This window comes from Arachis stenosperma, chromosome 1 (assembly GCF_014773155.1).
Source record: "Arachis stenosperma cultivar V10309 chromosome 1, arast.V10309.gnm1.PFL2, whole genome shotgun sequence".
Taxonomy (NCBI): domain Eukaryota; kingdom Viridiplantae; phylum Streptophyta; class Magnoliopsida; order Fabales; family Fabaceae; genus Arachis; species Arachis stenosperma.
In genome coordinates, this window is record NC_080377.1 from 56,272,247 (window position 1) to 56,290,589 (window position 18,343).

Below are 18,343 nucleotides of genomic sequence, written 5' to 3' on the forward strand. Positions count from 1 at the left end.
GGCTTGCTATTGCTGAGCCTATTTCTTCCACCATTATTAAAGCCTTGTTGAGGCTTTTGTTGATCCTTCCATGAGAAATTTGGATGATTTCTCTATGATGAATTATAGGGGTTTCCATAAGGTTCACCCATGTAATTTGCCTCTGCCATGGCAGGGTTCTTAGGATCATAAGCTTCTTCTTTAGAAGATGCCTCTTTAGTACTGTTGGATGCATTTTGCCATCCATTCAGACTTTGAGAAATCATGTTGACTTGCTGAGTCAACATTTTGTTCTGAGCCAATATGACATTCAGAGCATCAATTTCAAGAACTTCCTTCCTCTGAGGCGTCCCATTATTCACGGAATTCCTCTCAGAAGTATACATGAATTGATTATTTGCAACCATGTCAATAAGTTCTTGAGCTTCTGCAGGCATTTTCTTTAGGTAAATGGATCTACCTACAAAATGGTCCAATGACATCTTGGAGAACTCAGACAAACCATAATAGAATATAATCAGAATGGTCCATTCTGAAAGCATGTCAGAAGGACACCTTTTGGTCATCTGCTTGTATCTTTCCCAAGCTTCATAGAGGGATTCACCATCTTTTTGTTTGAATGTCTGAACATCCAATCTAAGCTTTCTCAGCTTTTGAGGAGGAAAAAACTTAGCCAAGAAGGCCGTGACCAGCTTATCCCAGGAGTCCAGGCTATCTTTAGGTTGTGAGTCCAACCATGTTCTAGCTCTATCTCTTACAGCAAAAGGGAAAAGCATGAGCCTGTAGACTTCAGGATCTATTCCATTCGTCTTTACAGTCTCACAGATCTGCAAGAACTCAGTTTAAAACTGATAGGGATCTTCTGATGGAAGTCCATGGAACTTGCAGTTTTGTTGCATTAGAGCAACTAATTGAGGTTTCAGTTCAAAATTGTTTGCTCCAACGGCAGGAATTGAAATGCTTCTTCCATCAAACTTGGAAGTAGGTGTAGTATAATCACCAAGCATCCTTCTTGCATTATTGTTGTTGGGTTCGGCTGCAATCTCCTTTTCTTGTTCGAAATTTTCAGCAAGGTTGTCACTGGATTGTTGTAATTTAGCTTCTCTTAGTTTCCTCTTCAGAGTCCTTTCAGGTTCCAGGTCAGCTTCAACAATAATGCCTTTTTCCTTGTTCCTGCTCATATGAGAAAGAAGAGAACAAAAAAGGAAGAAGAATCCTCTATGTTACAGTATAGAGATTCCTTTATGTTAGTAGAAGAAGAAAGGGAATAAGAGTGAAGAAGAATGAATAATCCAAACACAAGGGTGAGGATAGGGGCAGAGATTTTAGATGAAGAGAAGTGTTAGTAAATGAATAAATAAATAAAATAAGATGAGAGAGGGAAGTTTTCGAAAAAAAAAATTTGAAAAGGAGTTAATGATTTTCGAAAATTAAAGGGGAAATAAAATTAAAATTTAAAATAATTAATTAATTAAAATAATTTTTGAAAAAAGAGGGAGATATTTTCGAAAATTAGAGAGGGAAGAGTAGTTAGCTGATTTTGAAAAAGATAAGAAACAAACAAAAAGTTAATTAGTTAGTTGAAAAAGATTTGAAAATTAATTTTGAAAAGATAAGAAGATAAGAAGTTAGAAAAGATATTTTAAAATCAAATTTTTGAAAAAGATAAAATTTTGAAAAATATATGATATAAAAGATATGATAAAAAGATATGATTAAAAAAATTTAATTTTTAAAATTAAAATTGATTACTTGACTAACAAGAAACTAAAAGATATGATTCTAGAATTTAAATATTGAACCTTTCTTAACAAGAAAGTAACAAACTTCAAATTTTTGAATCAATCATATTACTTGTTAGCATAATTTTCGAAATTTTTGAATTAAAGATAAGGAAAAGATTTTAAAATTCAAATTAAAAATTTTCGAAAAATAGTAAAAAAAAATGAAAAATATTTGATTTTTGAAAAAGTTTTGAAAAGATAAGATTTTTAAAATTGAAAATTTGACTTGACTTATAAGAAACAACTAATTTTTAAAAATTTTTGACTAAGTCAACCCAAATTTTCAAAAATTTGAGAGAAATAAGAAGATATATATATTTTTTTATTTTTGAATTTTTAATTATGAGAGAGAAAAACATAATTATGACCCACAACATGAAAATTTTGTATCAAAACACATGATGCATGCAAGAACACTATGAATGTCAAGATGAACACCAAGAACACTTTGAAGGTCATGATGAACATCAAGAACATATTTTTGAAAAATTTTTGATGTAAAGAAAATATGCAAGACATCAAACTTAGAAATCTTTAATGCTTAGACACTATGAATGCAAAAATGCACATGAAAAACAACAAAAGACACAAAACAAGAAAACATCAAGATCAAACAAGAAGACTTGTCAAGAACAACTTGAAGATCATGAAGAACACATGCATGAGCTTTTCGAAAAAAATGCATAAATTTTTAGAGAAATGCAATTGACACCAAACTTAAAAATTGACTCAAGACTCAACCAAGAAACACAAAATATTTTTTATTTTTATTCGATTTTATATTTTTTGGATTTTATTTTATATTTTTCGAAAAACATATAGGAAAAAGAAAATGAGAAATTCAAAATTTTTAAGAAGAATTCCAGGAATCTTTCAATGTTTAGCCTAAAGCTCCAATCCAGGGGTTGGACATGGCTTAATAGCCAGCCAGCTTTAGGATATAAATCAGACATACAACAGCTGATATTCCAATTAACTTGCCTCTATGTTGATGGTTGGAAGCCTCAATCCAAAAGAATTTTGGATATGGCTTTATAGCCAGCTAGGCTTCAACACGTTACCATGAAACTCTAGAATTCATTCTTTAAAAATTAAGAATAATTTTCGAAAACAAAAGGAAAAGAAAATTTTTTTTTGAAAGATTTTTGAAAATTTTTTCAAAAATTAAACAAAAAGAAAATTATCAAATCTGAGCAACAAGATGAACTGTCAGTTGTCCAAACTCGAACAATCCCCGGCAACGGCGCCAAAAACTTGGTGCATGTTGCCGAATTAAAAGCTTGGCACAGTCGTGGTCTGAAAAAAATTGTGAAATTGTTGTTCGAAATTGATTCCCCGGCAACGGCACCAAAAACTTGGTAGCGCTCTTAAACGTGAATCACACTTAGTCACAACTCCGCACAACTAACCAGGAAGTGCACTGGGTCGTCCATGTAATACCTTACGTGAGTAAGGGTCGATCCCACGGAGATTGTTGGTATGAAGCGAGCTATGGTCATCTTGTAAATCTTAGTCAGGCATATTATAAAAGGTTATGGAGTTTTCAAATAATAATAATAAATAAACAGAAAATAAATATAGAAATACTTATGTAGACCATTAGCGAGAATTTTAGATAAGTGTTTGGAGGTGCTTTGTCCCTGTTGGATCTCTGCTTTCCTACTGCCTTCCTTCAATCCTTCTTACTCCTTTCCATGGCAAGCTGCATGTAGGGCATCACCGTTGTCAATGGCTACATCCCATCCTCTCAGTGAAAATGGTCCAAATGCTCTGTCACAGCATGGCTAATCATCTGTCGATTCTCGATCATGTTGGAATAGAATCTATTGATTCTTTTGCGTTTGTCATTACGCCCAACAATTGCGAGTTTGAAGCTCGTCACAGCTATTCAATCCTTGAATCCTACTCGGAATACCACAGACAAGGTTTAGACTTTCTGGATTCTCATGAATGCTGCCATCAATTCTAGCTTATACCACGAAGATTCTGATTAAGGAATCCAAGAGATATGCGCCCGGTCTAAGGTAGAACGGAAGTGGTTGTCAGTCACGCGCGTTCATAGGTGAGAATGATGATGAGTGTCACGAATCATCACATTCATCATGTTGAAGTGCAACGAGTATCTTAGAACAGGAATAAACTGAATTGAATGGAAAATAGTAGTAATTGCATTAAAACTCGAGGTACAGCAGAGCTCCACACCCTTAATCTATGGTGTGTAGAAACTCTACCATTGAAAATACATAAGTGCTGAAGGTTCAGGCATGGCCGAATGGCCAGCCCCCAAAACGTGATCAATAGTCTCCTAAGATGAATAATAGAATAAAACTGAGACCAAAGATGTCTAATACCTTAGTAAAATATCCTATTTATACTAGACTAGCTACTAGGGTTTACAGAAGTAAGATATCCTGTTTAACTATACTATACTAGACTAGCTACTAGTAAGATATCCTGTTTATACTAGACTACACTTTTCACAACTCCGGTACAACTAACTAGCAAGTGCACTGGGTCGTCCAAGTAATAAAACCTTACGCGAGTAAGGGTCGATCCCACGGAGATTGCCGGCTTGAAGCAAGCTATGGTCATTCTGTAGATCTTAGTCAGGCGGATTCAATTGATTATGAGTTTTTATAATTGAAAGATAAATAAGATGCAAATTAAAATAAAGATACTTATGTAATTCATTGGTGGAAATTTTAGATAAGCGTTTGGAGATGCTTTGTTGCTTCTGAACCTCTGCTTTCCTATTGTCTTCATCCAATCATGTGTGCTCCCTTCCATGGCAAGCTGTATGATCCTCTCGGTGAAAATGGTCCAGGCTACGATTTCTGTACGGCTAATCAACTGCCAGATTTTTTGTCTCAGATGAAAAATACCAGGCACAGCACCGCACGGCTAATCATCTGTCAGTTCTTACTTGTGTCAGAATAGGATCTCTCTATCCTTTTGCACACTATCACTGCGCCCAACATTCGTGAGTTTGAAGTGCTTCACAGTCATTCCGTCCCAGATCCTACTCAGAATACCACAGACAAGGTTTAGACTTTTCGGATATTAGGAATGTTGTTAATTGGTTCTAGCCTATACCACGAAGGTTCTAACCTCACGAAATCGGTCCGTGGATTAGAGACCCAAGAGATTATACTCCGGCTGTCATCCAATGACTATGTTGAACATCATGTAGACCGCTTGTGGTTGTCAGGCACGCGGATCTTGGCTAAGCGAGTAACGAGGATAGTGGGTGATTGTCACGGGTCACCCCTTCATTCTGACTTAACTGAATTAAGTACGAGAGTATATCTTGGAGAAGAATTAGCGTGAATTGAAAGAAAAATAATAGTACTTGCATTAATTCATGAAGAACAGCAGAGCTCCGCACCTTAATCTATGAGGTGTAGAAACTCCACTATTGAAAATACATAAGAGAGATAGGTCTAGGCATGGCCGAATGGCCAGCCTTCCCAAATATGAAAAATGGCATAAAAGCCTAAGGTTCTAAAAGTCTTAAAAGTTGCGTGTTGAATACAATGAGAAAAGTACTATTTATACTAAAACTAGTTACTAAAGATTATAGAAAATGAGTAACTAAGTGCAGATAGTGCAGAAATCCACTTCTGGGGCCCACTTTGTGTGTGCTTGGGCTGAGCTTTGAAAATTCCACGTGCATAAACCTTTTTTGGAGTTAAACACTAGCTTGGATGCCAGTTTGGGCGTTTAACTCCAGTTTTGGTGCCAATTCTAGCGTTTTGACGCCAGAAAATGGTCTCTGACTGGCGTTTGAATGCCAGTTTGGGCTATCAATTCTCGGGTAAAGTATGAACTATTATAAATTGCTGGAAAGCCCAAGATGTTAGATTTCTAACGCAATTGAGAGCGTGCCAATTGGGCTTCTGTAGCTCCAAAAAAATGCTTTCGAGTGTAGGGAGGTCAGAATCCAATAGCATTGCAGTCTTTTCTCAGCCTCTTAGTCAGATTTTTGCCCAGGTCCCTTAATTTCAGCCAAAAAATACCTGAAATTACAAAAAAACACACAAACTCATAATAAAGTCCAGAAATGTGAATTTTTCATAAAAACTAATAAAAATATACTAAAAAGTAACTAAAACATACTAAAAAGTACCTAAAAACAATGCCAAAAAGCGTATAAATTATCCGTTCATCAAGGACCGTGCTAAATTCTAAGTGTGGGGAGGTCGTTCGACCGATCTCCATGGGTAATGATCTCTTTCTTGCAACACCATGGATTTTCTTGATTAGTTAGTAGATTGCATGTTAGTTAGTCTTGCTTGTGAATACCTCCTGCATGATAGTTAGTTTTGTATTTCTACTTGGTTGAAGTAATAATATCCTTTTCCGAGAAAATGTGTTTTTAGGGCATCCCACCAGTTTTTGAAGAAAAAATTTTTTGTGACAAACTTGCTTGAAGGATGTACTTTAGAACATGATTGTTGAGTTAAGAACACAAGCTTGTGAGACTTGAGCCTAATGGCGTGGTCACATCTTATGACCACTTATTTTCCTTCTTGTGTGCAAACATTCTCTTTCCATGATTGTAATCCTTGCTTTGTCTGATTCTATATGTCCTTTATTTGGTGTATGAATGCATTTACATGATTGAGACCATCATTTCAATAGTCACTTTCCCAAAATAGCCTTAACCCTTTTATCTACCGTTGCTAACCAACTTTGAGCCCATGACAAACCCTTTTGTTCTTAATTGTAGTGCATCAACACCCCTAAGTGAAAAACAATGAATGTCCCTGGATTTGTATACTTGATTAGTTTAGGTGAGTGAGGGTGTGTGTTATTCAATTGGGAGGGAATAAAGGTAGGTTTTTGTAATTGTAATGAAAAATTTTGGGGAGTGGGAACATACTTATGTATTGAATGCTTGGACCACATGCATTGGCACTTTTGTACATAAAATCCCCAAAAAGGAGGGGACAAGTAAAGAAAAACAAAAAGAAAGAAAAAGAAAAATGTAAAGAAAAAGAAATAGAAAAGCAAAAGAAACAAAAACATAGAAAAAAGAAACAATAAAAGGGGACAAATTTCCCCAAGGCAAAGCCAATGATCACCGATGCATGTGGGTGGTAAACTAAAGAGAAATACATGAGCATGTGAAAAAGTGGATAAATGGGTAGCTAGGTTATGTGATAGAATTGCATAGGTTGTTGTATGTGTTAGGTAAGAGTCTAAGCTAATCAAAGATGCAAATTTTAAGCTCACCTGGCCATACATGCATCCTTACCCTTACCCTAGCCCCATTACAACCAAGAATAAGATCTCATGATAATTGTATGCATGCATTAAATAATTGTTGATTGTTAGACGAAAGAAAAATTTTGGAAAGCATGATTAGGAGATAATTGAGCGACGAACCCTATACACCTGAGCAAATAGAGTGGATACACTTCCGGTGAGGGTTCGATGCTCAATTCCTTGTTCCCGACTTTCATGAGCTTTTCTTCTTGTAAGTCTATTTGTGCTTTATTTTGATATTCAAATCGGTAGGATTCATGAATCATCATACGACTTAGCCCTACATGTGCATATGTGTTCTTGGGGATCGATTTACCTTTAACCAAATAGGTAGAATCATTTTGCATTTAGCGCATTCATATAGATAGGTGCATATAGTTTATTTGCGTTGAATAAATGTTCATACCCCTTTTCTTGTCCTTCTTTATTCTTAGCATGAGGACATGCTTGGTTTAAGTGTGGGGAGGTTTGATAAACCCCAATTTTTTTGTTTATCTTGTGCTTAAATTGGGGGGGGGGGTTTATCAACTTTTCTCACATTTATCCAATGAAATAGCATGGTTTTGTAATTCTCCCTTGATTTGTGCTTAAGTGTGAAAACATATTTTTTAGGCCTTAAAAGAGCTAAATTTAATTCATTTTACTTCCATTCGATGCCTTGATATGTTTGTTAAGTGATTTCAGGTTTAGAAGGCAAAGATTGGATTGAAGGAATGAAAGAAAAGCATGCAAAGTGGGAGAACTCATGAAGAAATGAAGGAACCGTAAAGCGGTCAAGCCTGACCTCTTCACACTCAATTGACTATAACTTGAGCTACAGAAGTCCAAATGAGATGGTTCTAGTTACGTTGGAAAGATAACATCCGGGGCTTCAAAATGATATAAAATTTGCCATAGTTGCTATGCGTTTAGGGACGCGTACGCGCACTGTATGCGTACGTATTGATGTTGCACGTGATTCACTAAAAAAGCAACTCGTGACCAGTGATTTCTAGCTCATTTTGTGCCTAATCTAACTCATTTCTGATGCTATTGAACCCAAGGATTGAAGGGAAAAAGAACCAAGTAGTCATAGTGGATTTTTTATCATGTTTTAGGGTAGAATTCTAGAGAGAGAAGCTCTCCCTTCTCTCTAGAATTTAGGGTAGTTTAGGTTTAATTCTCTCAAATTCACCTTTTAATTCTTATTTTGATTTAGTTTTCTCTTTTAATTTCTTGTTGTTACATCTTTGTTCTTCTAGTTCTTGTTGTTAATTTCCCTATTTTGCCATTTTTTATGTTTATGAACCATTGTTGAATCTCAATTTATTCTCATGCAATTTTATATTTCTATGACTCTTTGATGTTCATCTTCATTGTTATTGTTGATTTCTTGCTTATGTTAGTTATGGGTTTTGTTAATTCTTGTATTTCATGATGTTTACTTATATTGCACTCTAGGTATTTGATAGAATGTTTCCTCTAGTTTTTTAGTAGTTTTCTTTACTCTTGGCCTAGGCTAAGGGAATTGAGTGACTTTGAGTCATTGGGTCTCAATGAATTGGTGATTTAAGAATCCTTGGTGATCAATTTGATATCCATTGATACCAACCCACTACTAATCTAATTAGTAGATAGGTTGGGACTTATGGGTTGATGTTGATCAAGCCATTTGACGTACTTCAAGCCTAGGAGTAGATATTACGTACTTAAGGCTTTTGGAAGTAGACTTAATGAGCTTGGTTCCTCATAATTGTCAATATATAGTTTGTAGACAAGGATGGTGATCTCAATTACCTATATCTAGCCAAGAGTACTTTTCTTTTATTTTATTAGTTCTTGTCATTCTACCTTCTTGTCATTTATTTTTCTTGTCAATTGAAAATTAAACCCCATTGCATCTTCATAGCCAATAATTGAGCACTTCATTGTAATTCCTTGTGAGACGACCCGGAGTCCAAATACTTCGGTTAATTCTTATTTGGGGTTTGTACTTGTGACAAAACCAAATTTAATTTGATGTGAGAGTTGTTTGTTGGTTTGGAGCTATGCTTACAACGAAGTTGTTTCTAGACCGACAACAATTTCCACTATCAACCAACCACATTTTGTGTCTGCTTTCCTCCAAGCTGTTCAAATGGCCGAAGTGCCAAGAGGGGTAAAATATCCAAAGATAGTCACAAAGTTTGCTGGTGAAGTTGGAGAATCCACTACTGAACATGTTGCTCGATATTTGGTCAAGATTGAAAACTTAGCCAATGATGAAAATTTGAAAATGAAGTTTTTTCCTTCTTTACTAATGAATAATGCATTTGCTTGGTTTTTAAATCTCAGACCAAATTCGATAGCAACATGGAATCAGTTGGAAACTGCTTTTCACGCTCAGTTTTACCGAGGGAAAATGAATATGGCAGTTACTGATCTAGTGGCTTTGAAACGTGAAGATGGTGAAACCATTGATGATTATTTAATACGTTTTAAAAATGCTAAGAGTAGATGCTATGTGTCATTACCTGAAAGTGAGATAGTGAAAATAGCAACCATGGGGCTAGAATTTTATATGCGTAGAAAATTGCTTAATGTGCATATTTTTGATTTAGCCCATTTGGCTGAAAAGGTTCGTCAGACCGAACTCATGAAAAAAAAGAAAGAGAAGTACAGGAGTGAGCAAAGATCGAAGAGTAAACCTTTTACTCGAAAAGAAAAGGTTGCATATGTGACCATGGAGTCTTCAGATGAGGAAGTCGATTTCGAAACAGAAGTCGATTTGGCCGAACTTAAGAAAGGCCCTCCATATGTTTGTTCTTTACTTAAAAAGCTTCCGAGTAATGAAAAGTCGAATGATTCAAAACTAAAAAGTGGAAAGAAATATAGTTTTGATATTTCAAAATTTGATTAGATTTTCAATGTGTTGCTTAAAGATAAACATTAAATTCTGCCTGAGGGTAGAACTTTACTTTCGGTGAAAGATTTAAAAGGGAAACCTTATTGTAAGTTTCACCAGGCAACAAGTCATTCGACTAACAGTTGTGTTCGTTTCAGGGACTTAATTCAGGAGGCAATAATGGAAGGACGATTGAAATTCGATGATGGCAAGAAGGAAATGAAGGTTGACGTTGATTGATAAACTATTATTTTATGGTTTATATTGTATTTAATTGTGTGGTTTTATCAAATCTTTACCCACTTATTCATTAAATTAGCATATATTTACAATTCCTTCCCAAAATTGCTCCATGGTTGAAAACTGGCTTCCTAGAGACTTTTTATTATGTATTTTAATTCTCCTTTATTCTATTCGATGCCGTGATCCGTGTGTTAAATGTTTTAGGCTTCATAGGGCATGAATGACTTGGAGATTGGAGAGGAAGCTTGAAAAAAAAATGGAAGGAACACAAGAAATCAAGGAGATGACCAGCGAGAAGTGACGCGGACGCATGGCTCACGCGACCGCGCGAAATGGAGAAATCGTAGTGACGCGCTTGCGTGCCTGACACGAACGCATGGTCTGGAAGCTGCGCAAGTGACGCGAACGCGTGGACGACACGCACGCGTGGCAAGACAAAACGCTGGATGACGCGAACGCGTGGACGACACGATCGCGTGACGTACGCGATCTGCAGAATATGCAGAATTCACTGGGGCAATTTTGGGCCATGTTTTGACCCAGTTTTTGGCTCAAAAAAGCATATTAGAGCCAGGGAACATGCAGAGACTAGAGGACAACATTCATTCCACATAATTTTAGTTTTAGATCTGATTTTGCTTCTCCTCTAGGTTTTTTTCTCTCTACACATTCATAGTTCTTAGGATTTTGTTTTCATTGATTTTTGGATTGGGATATTGAGAAGAGTTATTACCTCCGTCAAGACTTCATCATTCTAGTTAGTTCTCCTCACTTGTCACTTACTCTTTCATATCCTTAACATGTTCAAAGTTACTATTGGATTATTATTTGAATTTATTAATATAGAAATATTTTTATTTTATTATCTATCATGTCTTCCCCTATTCCCCTTGATTATTTTGTGAAGTTTACATTTATAATGAGTGAGTAGTTCCCTAACTTGATTGGGAGTTGATTGAAAGGAGGACCTTGAGTTGGAATGCTCAAGAGTAAAATTGTAATTGGGTTTATTGTTGGATCGCCCTCTAATCACTGACACTAATCCTTCCCAAGGGAGAGGATTGGAACTTGTGAATAGAAACTGACTTCCAACTTGCTTTACTTTCTTCTATCTAGTGGAGGATAACTAGGCAAAGTAACTTTCAATTATCAATTAATCTTAGAAGGACTCCAACAAGGATAGGATCTCTGACTAATCTACTCCCGATCAAGGCTTTTATTTGAATTACATAAATTCTCTGATTTAATTTCCTGTTTATCAAACTCAAACCCATTTTTGAAAAACCTCTGATTAATAAAATAGCACATCTTTATGCAACTCATTGGGAGACGACCTGGGACTCATACTCCCAGTATTTTAATTCTAATTTTTGTGACAACCCTTCTAAATTGATAAGGCGGATTCTTGGCTGGTTGAGAACTGTACTTACAACGCATCCTCTTACAATAATTTCTTAACTCACCAGTTTTCGCCGCCGTCATTGATCCCTTCGATGTTGATGCCAGTTATGTTGAGCCATGTTTTGGGGGTGAATATGGTTAGCATGTCCTATGATTTTGATGTGACTTTGGATGATTTCGAGTCACAAGTGCGATCTGTTTAACCTAGAGCAGGGGATGGTTCAACAAAAGAACAAAGACCGGGGTGTATCTCTGTGTCCACGGTGTAATGCTGTCTTTGATGCTGAAACGGTAGCAATCTTTGAGAAGGAAAGAATGAAGAAAGAATTGGCTCATAGAGAGGAGCAGGCGCGCCAAAGGCAACCGATACGGCATGTAGAGGGTCAGAGTTCTAAAACCCCTCAGCCAGGTGTAATTGCATCGTTAAGCCGTTTCGAGGCAATAGGTGTTCAGTGGATTCAGAACTGTCAGTAGTTCCAGAGATGCGATCATCTGTATCGACACAATCTACAATGGGGACATTGAGTACCTCCTCGAAACCAATACCCTTATTATCGTGGTCGGGCTAGAGCGTATCCCAGAGGCAGAGGGGGAAGGAGAGGTTTCAATCAGAATAAGAAACCTCAGCCAGAAGTATGCAAAGAAGTGAGCAAGGGAGCAACACCTTCTGTACATTCCCGAATAGTCTTTCCTTCTGATGGAGAGACTTATCCAAAGGGGATTCCATCTCTTACAAAGATGGAAAAGGCAAGGCAGTAGCCCAATCTTCAGGAGTAAAAACAAAGAGGTCAACGTTGACGAAGAGTACTTTGAAGATGGGGATGATGATATGATCGAAACTATTTTGATCATTCCTACTGAATATCTGGGTGAATATGAAGGTGACCTAGAGGAAGATTACGACATGGAGGATGAAGAATCCTTTTCCTTCATTAGAATCGAGGATGAGTCGGGGTACTTCCCTAGGCCTACTAAAAAATAAATGTCTCATTTACGTCCACTTCATGTTACTACCATTTTGAATGGGTTCAAGATAAACAAAGGCTTGATTGATGGTGGGGCAGCAATCAGTCTTCTGCTTGAGAGGATGTTAAGGAAGGTGGGAAAACACCCTGATGATTTAGTTCCCATAAATATTGCGGTAACGGACTTCAGTGGGACTTCTACGCCAGCAAAAGGACTGGTTACTTTGATTGTGAAGGTTGGGTCATCGGAGAGACATACTGTGTTTGTGGTGGTTCCTCCAAGGCAAGTTATAATGCTTTATTGGGGCGAGATTGGATCCATAGTGTGGGGGCCGTACCTTTTACTATGCATCAGAGTGTGCTTCTGTGGACTAAAGAGGGTAAACCTGAAATCGTCAAGGCAGACTCGAATTTATATGTGGAACAGCTGCATGTCGATTTCAGGATGTATAATCGAAAGTTAAAGCCCTTAAATGTTGATCGATCACTGAATCCTTATAATTGTGAAGGGTGCTACTTGTCTTTGGAAGGCCTCTCGGTGAAGCTACGTTACCCAGAGTTGGGTTTTAAGCCAACTGGTTGGGATTGTCTCTCTTAAAGACTGTGAAAAAAACTGCTCCATGGATCAGGTTGAGGAGGTTTCTGATTACCTAGTAACATTACGTAATTATTTAAGTAATTTCTATTCTGTAGAAAATAAAGATGATCTTTCTGATGAAGTTGGATCACATAGGGTTAGTAGTCTTACTAGTGATGATAATGTCAATTCGATGTCTCCAGTCGAATTTAGTTATAACTTTTCTGCTTATTATAATGCAAATAATGATGCAAGCCAGACTGCCGATTTAATAGCAGAGGCTCATTGTGTAGAAAGTCAAAGTAATGTTAATTTAATCAATGATCAGGTTTCTTCTATTTCTGATAATTCTATTGATTTCACTTTTGATTGCATCTATGATTTAGAACCATTGGGTTTTGAAAAATACTCAGTAAAAGACAATGATTGTTACAAAGGGTTTGAATCTCAAGATCCCTTAGAGGAAATTAATTTGGGAACTCTTGATGATGTTCGAATTACATACATTTGTAAAGATCTTATTGATCCTTTTCGAACTGAACTCTTTAATCTTTTACATGAGTTTAAGGATTATTTTGCTTGGGATTATCATGAGATGCTTGGTCTTGATCGTTCACTTGTGGAACATCGATTAGCGTTAAAACCAAATGCTCGACCTGTAAAGCAAACTCCAAGACGTTTCGCTCTAGAAATCAATGAGAAGATTTAAGAAGAAATAGAACACTTGATTAAAGCGAAATTTATTCGAACTGCGCGTTATGTTGAGTGGGTTTTGAATATTGTTCCTGTAATGAAGAACAATGGGAAATTAAGAGTATTCATTGATTTTCGAGATTTAAATAATGCTACTCCGAAAGATGAATATTTTATGTCAATTGCAGATATGTTAATCGATTTTGCAGCAGGAAACGAAATACTTAGTTTTATGGACGGTTATTCATGATATAACCAAATCTTCATTGCAGAAAATGATGTATCCAAGACTGCTTTTCGTTGTCCTGGGGCATTAGGCACGTATGAATGGATAGTAATGCCTTTTGGTTTGAAAAATGCTGAGGCGATGTATCAGCGGGCAATGAATGCTATTTTTCATGAGTGCATTGGAAAATTTATGGAGGTGTATATCAATGACGTTATGGTCAAATCGATTTCAGTAAGTCAGCACATTGACCATTTAAGAAAAGCGTTCATTACCATGAGGAAGAAAGGATTAAAAATGAATCCTTTGAAATGCGCCTTCGGTGTGTTTGCCAGAAATTTTTTAGGTTTTGTTATTCATAAAAAGGGGACTGCGATTGATAAAAATAAGGCTAATGAAATTTTAGCTCTGTCTGCACCTAAATCGAAAAAAGAAATACAGTCTTTTTTAGGCAAGGTAAATTGTCTTCGGAGATTCCTTTCGAATCTTTCTGATCGAACTCGAGTGTTTGCGCCCTTGGTAAAACTAAAAAATGATTCACAGTTCGAATGGACGGTTGAACATCAGTCAGCATTCGATTCGATTAAGGCTTACTTGTCTCAAGCTCCAATTATGGCAAACGTTCGTCCACATGAGCCCTTAAAATTATACATTGCAGCATCAGAGCACACAATTGGGTGTATGTTAGCCTAAGATGATGAAAACGAACATGAGCGGGCTGTTTATTACCTTAGTCGAGTCTTAACTGATATCGAAACAAGGTACTTGATAAACCACTATTTTATGGTTTATCTTGTGCTCAATTGAGTGATTTTTATCAACTCTTTACCCACTTATTCATACTAATTGCATGGTTTTACATTTTTCTTCCTAATCTTATGCTACAATTGAAAACATGTTTCTTGAGACTTTAAATTGCCAAATATTAATTCCCTTTTATACCATTCGATGCCTTGATATGTGTGTTAAGTGATTTTAGGATTTATAAGGCAGGAATGGCTTAGAGGATGGAAAGGAAGCATGCAAAAGTGGAAGGAATACAAGAAGTTGAAGAAATTGCTAAGTTGTTCAGCCTGACCTCTTCGCACTCAAACGGTCATAACTTAAGCTACAGAAGTCCAAATGAGATGGTTCGAGTTGCGTTAGGGTTTAGAGTTTATATACCAAATCGAAGCCTGGTGCACGAAATCGTGATCACTACAACTTCGCACAACTAACCAGCAAGTGCACTGGGTCGTCCAAGTAATAAACCTTACGCGAGTAAGGGTCGATCCCACGGAGATTGTTGGTATGAAGCAAGCTATGGTCACTGTTCATACCCTGACCGAGCTCTCCAAACTCGGTAATGCTGATAGAAGGCCCGACCTCGACCCAAGGCCCACGTTCGAGGTCGGACCTCGGACAAACAGGCCAAAGAAAGGCCCATCAGAAGGAACTAAGCCCAAAACCTAAAGGCCGAAAGGGCCTGGGAAAGGCGGTTCCGCAAAGATAGAGATGAATCTCCCAAAAGATAAGATAAGATAAGAATATCTTATCCAGGGATGATCGCAGCCAACTACTATAAATACACTGGAGCACCCAGGTATAACTCATACTCTAATTCTACTTGATATCTGCTTGGACCCATGCTAACTTAAGCATCGGAGTGTCATTGCAGGTACAACCCCCCGCCGTTCAGCACAACCAGCTCGGGTCACAGACCCCCCACCTCGGGCCTTGCCAGAAGACCGAGCTACACGTTTCAGGTAACCCTCGGAACATTGGCGCCGTTGCCGGGGAACCTGGAAGTCATCCCTTTACCATGGCGGACGACCCTCCCAACAATAACCACGCTACATCAGAACAAGAAGAGGAAGTTGACACCGGAGAACGGCCGGACAGCCCTCTATCACCACGCACTCCAGGAGGAAACAAACAGAATCGCCCAAAGACATCACCCCCAGACAAAGATCCACAAAATCCCGAAAGAGAAAAAAGTTCGGAGATTCTGGAAACAGTTCGGGCACAACAAAGCCGGCTGAGACAACTCGAAGAGGACGCAAAGAAGCAGAAGGAAACTGAACAGGATCTGAGAAGGGAAGCTCGCAAACGCAGAGAATTGGAAGAAAAACTGCGGAAGATAGAGGCCAACCTAAAAGATAGGACGGAACACGGCACCACTCCCGAAAGCAACCATGATCCCTTCACACAAGAGATCATGAAAGAGAAGGTACCGCGAAACTTCAAACCACCAGATATGGACCTCTACGACGGCACCACCGATCCAAGTCATCACCTCAGCAATTTCAGAAGCAGAATGTACTTAGTCGACGCCTCCGACGCGATTCGATGCAAAGCCTTCCCCACCACTCTCACTAAGTCAGCCATGAAGTGGTTCGACAACCTGCCACCAGGATCAATCTCCAGCTTTGAAGACCTGACCAAAGAATTCTTAACAAGGTTCTCTATTCAAAAGGACAAGGCAAAACATGCCCCCAGCCTACTCGGGATCAAACAAGGCAACCGAGAAACTCTCAGAGAGTACATGGAGCGATTCAACAAGGCCTGCCTGGACATACAACACTTGTCCACGGAAGCAGCCATCATGGGACTAGCAAACGGCCTAAAAGAAGGACCGTTTAGCCAATCCCTATCCAAAAGATACCCGACTTCCTTATACGAAGTACAAGAACGGGCAGGAAAGTATATCAACATGGAAGAAACCTCCCAGCTGAGAGACTCTTCCAGGAAGGAGTCAACCTACCCGCCCCGAGATCAAGATCGGGAACAGAAAAAGAAAGAAGAATCCAACTCGGACAAGCCACAAAAATACCACAGCTACATTCCCCTCCGAGTCTCCCTGGTAGACGTCTACAGAGAAGTATGCCACACCGAGAAGATCCCACCACCCAAACCTCTGAAGCACAAGAGAGCAGGAAGAGATCGGTCCGAGTACTGCGAATATCACAGACTCTACGGCCACTCTACTAACGACTGCCACGACTTAAAGAATGTTATAGAAAAGCTAGCCAGAGAGGGAAAACTCGACAGATACATAGCTGAGAAAGGAGAAGAAACCAGAAAGAGAAGACGGGGAGATAACGAAGATCGGGCCGAGCAAACACGAACCCCGCGAACTCCTGAAAGGCACATACACATGATAAACGGAGGTTTCGCAGGGGGAGGGACATCCAAATCCTCACGGAAGAGACACCTCAAAGAAGTCTACCATGTCCGAGAAGACAGCCCCTTACCCGAGTTACCTACTATCTCATTTACCCGAGAAGATGCTCTTGGAATAATACCCGGACACGACGACCCTATGGTGATCACCATCATCCTAGCCAACGCCAACTTACATCGAACCCTGATCGACCAAGGAAGCTCAGCAGATATCCTGTTCAAAGCAGCCTTCGACAAGCTCGGACTCGAAGAAAAAGAGCTAAAAGCCTATCCCACTGACCTGTTTGGACTAGGAGATACCCCGATCCGCCCCTTGGGATACATCTCATTACACACTACCTTTGGAAAAGGCGAGCAAACCAAAACACTAAGCATCGACTACATTGTAGTCGACGTCACTTCAGCATACAATGCCCTCATCGGACGACCAACCCTAAACAGACTAGCGGCTATAGTCTCGACCCCACACCTCTGTATGAAGTTCCCTACCGCAAAGGGAATCGCTACCCTAAAAGGCGACCAAAAACTAGCACGACGATGCTACAACGAAAGCCTGAGCCTAAAAGGGAAAGAGGTCAACACAATAGAACTCGGGCGAGTCCAAGCCCGAGAAGATCTTCGGCCACAACCAGAAGGAGAGACCGAAAAGATCCAGATCGGGAACACACCCGAGAAAGTAACAAACATAGGGGCAAACCTCGAGGCAGGCCTAAAGGAGGAACTCACAACCCTCTTAAGGGAGAATTCCGACCTCTTCGCCTGGGAAGCCTCCGATATACCAGGCATAAGCCCCGACCTGATGTGCCATAAGCTATCAGTATACCCGGGATCCCGACCTGTCCAACAAAGACGCAGGAAGCTCGGGCCCGAACGCATGCAAGCAATAGAAGAACAAGTGCAAGCACTACTAGATGCAGGGTTCATTAGGGAAGTAAAGTACCCCCTATGGCTCGCAAACGTGGTCCTAGTGAAGAAGCCCAATGGAAAATGGAGGATGTGCGTTGACTACACGGATCTCAACAAAGCCTGCCCCAAAGATCCATATCCACTACCGAACATCGACGCCTTAGTCGATGCCGCTTCGGGCTACAGATACCTCTCCTTCATGGATGCATACTCGGGATACAATCAAATCCCGATGTATGGACCCGACCAAGAAAAGACCTCGTTCATAACCCCAAG

The 18,343-nt window shown here is 38.9% G+C and overlaps 1 protein-coding gene and 1 non-coding gene across 2 annotated transcripts; both read left to right on the plus strand.

The window, feature by feature from the left end:
* Window positions 1–515: 515 nt before the first annotated feature.
* Window positions 516–623, plus strand: LOC130949755 (small nucleolar RNA R71). Its single transcript, XR_009073454.1, has one exon. It is a non-coding gene; the product is annotated as a small nucleolar RNA R71 (small nucleolar RNA).
* An 8,524-nt stretch (window positions 624–9,147) lies between these two features.
* LOC130979966 (uncharacterized) lies at window positions 9,148–10,134 on the plus strand. Its single transcript, XM_057903546.1, has 2 exons — window positions 9,148–9,807; window positions 9,955–10,134. The coding sequence occupies exons 1-2, from the start codon at window positions 9,148–9,150 to the stop codon at window positions 10,132–10,134; spliced, it is 840 nt and encodes a 279-aa protein (XP_057759529.1).
* Window positions 10,135–18,343: the final 8,209 nt, after the last annotated feature.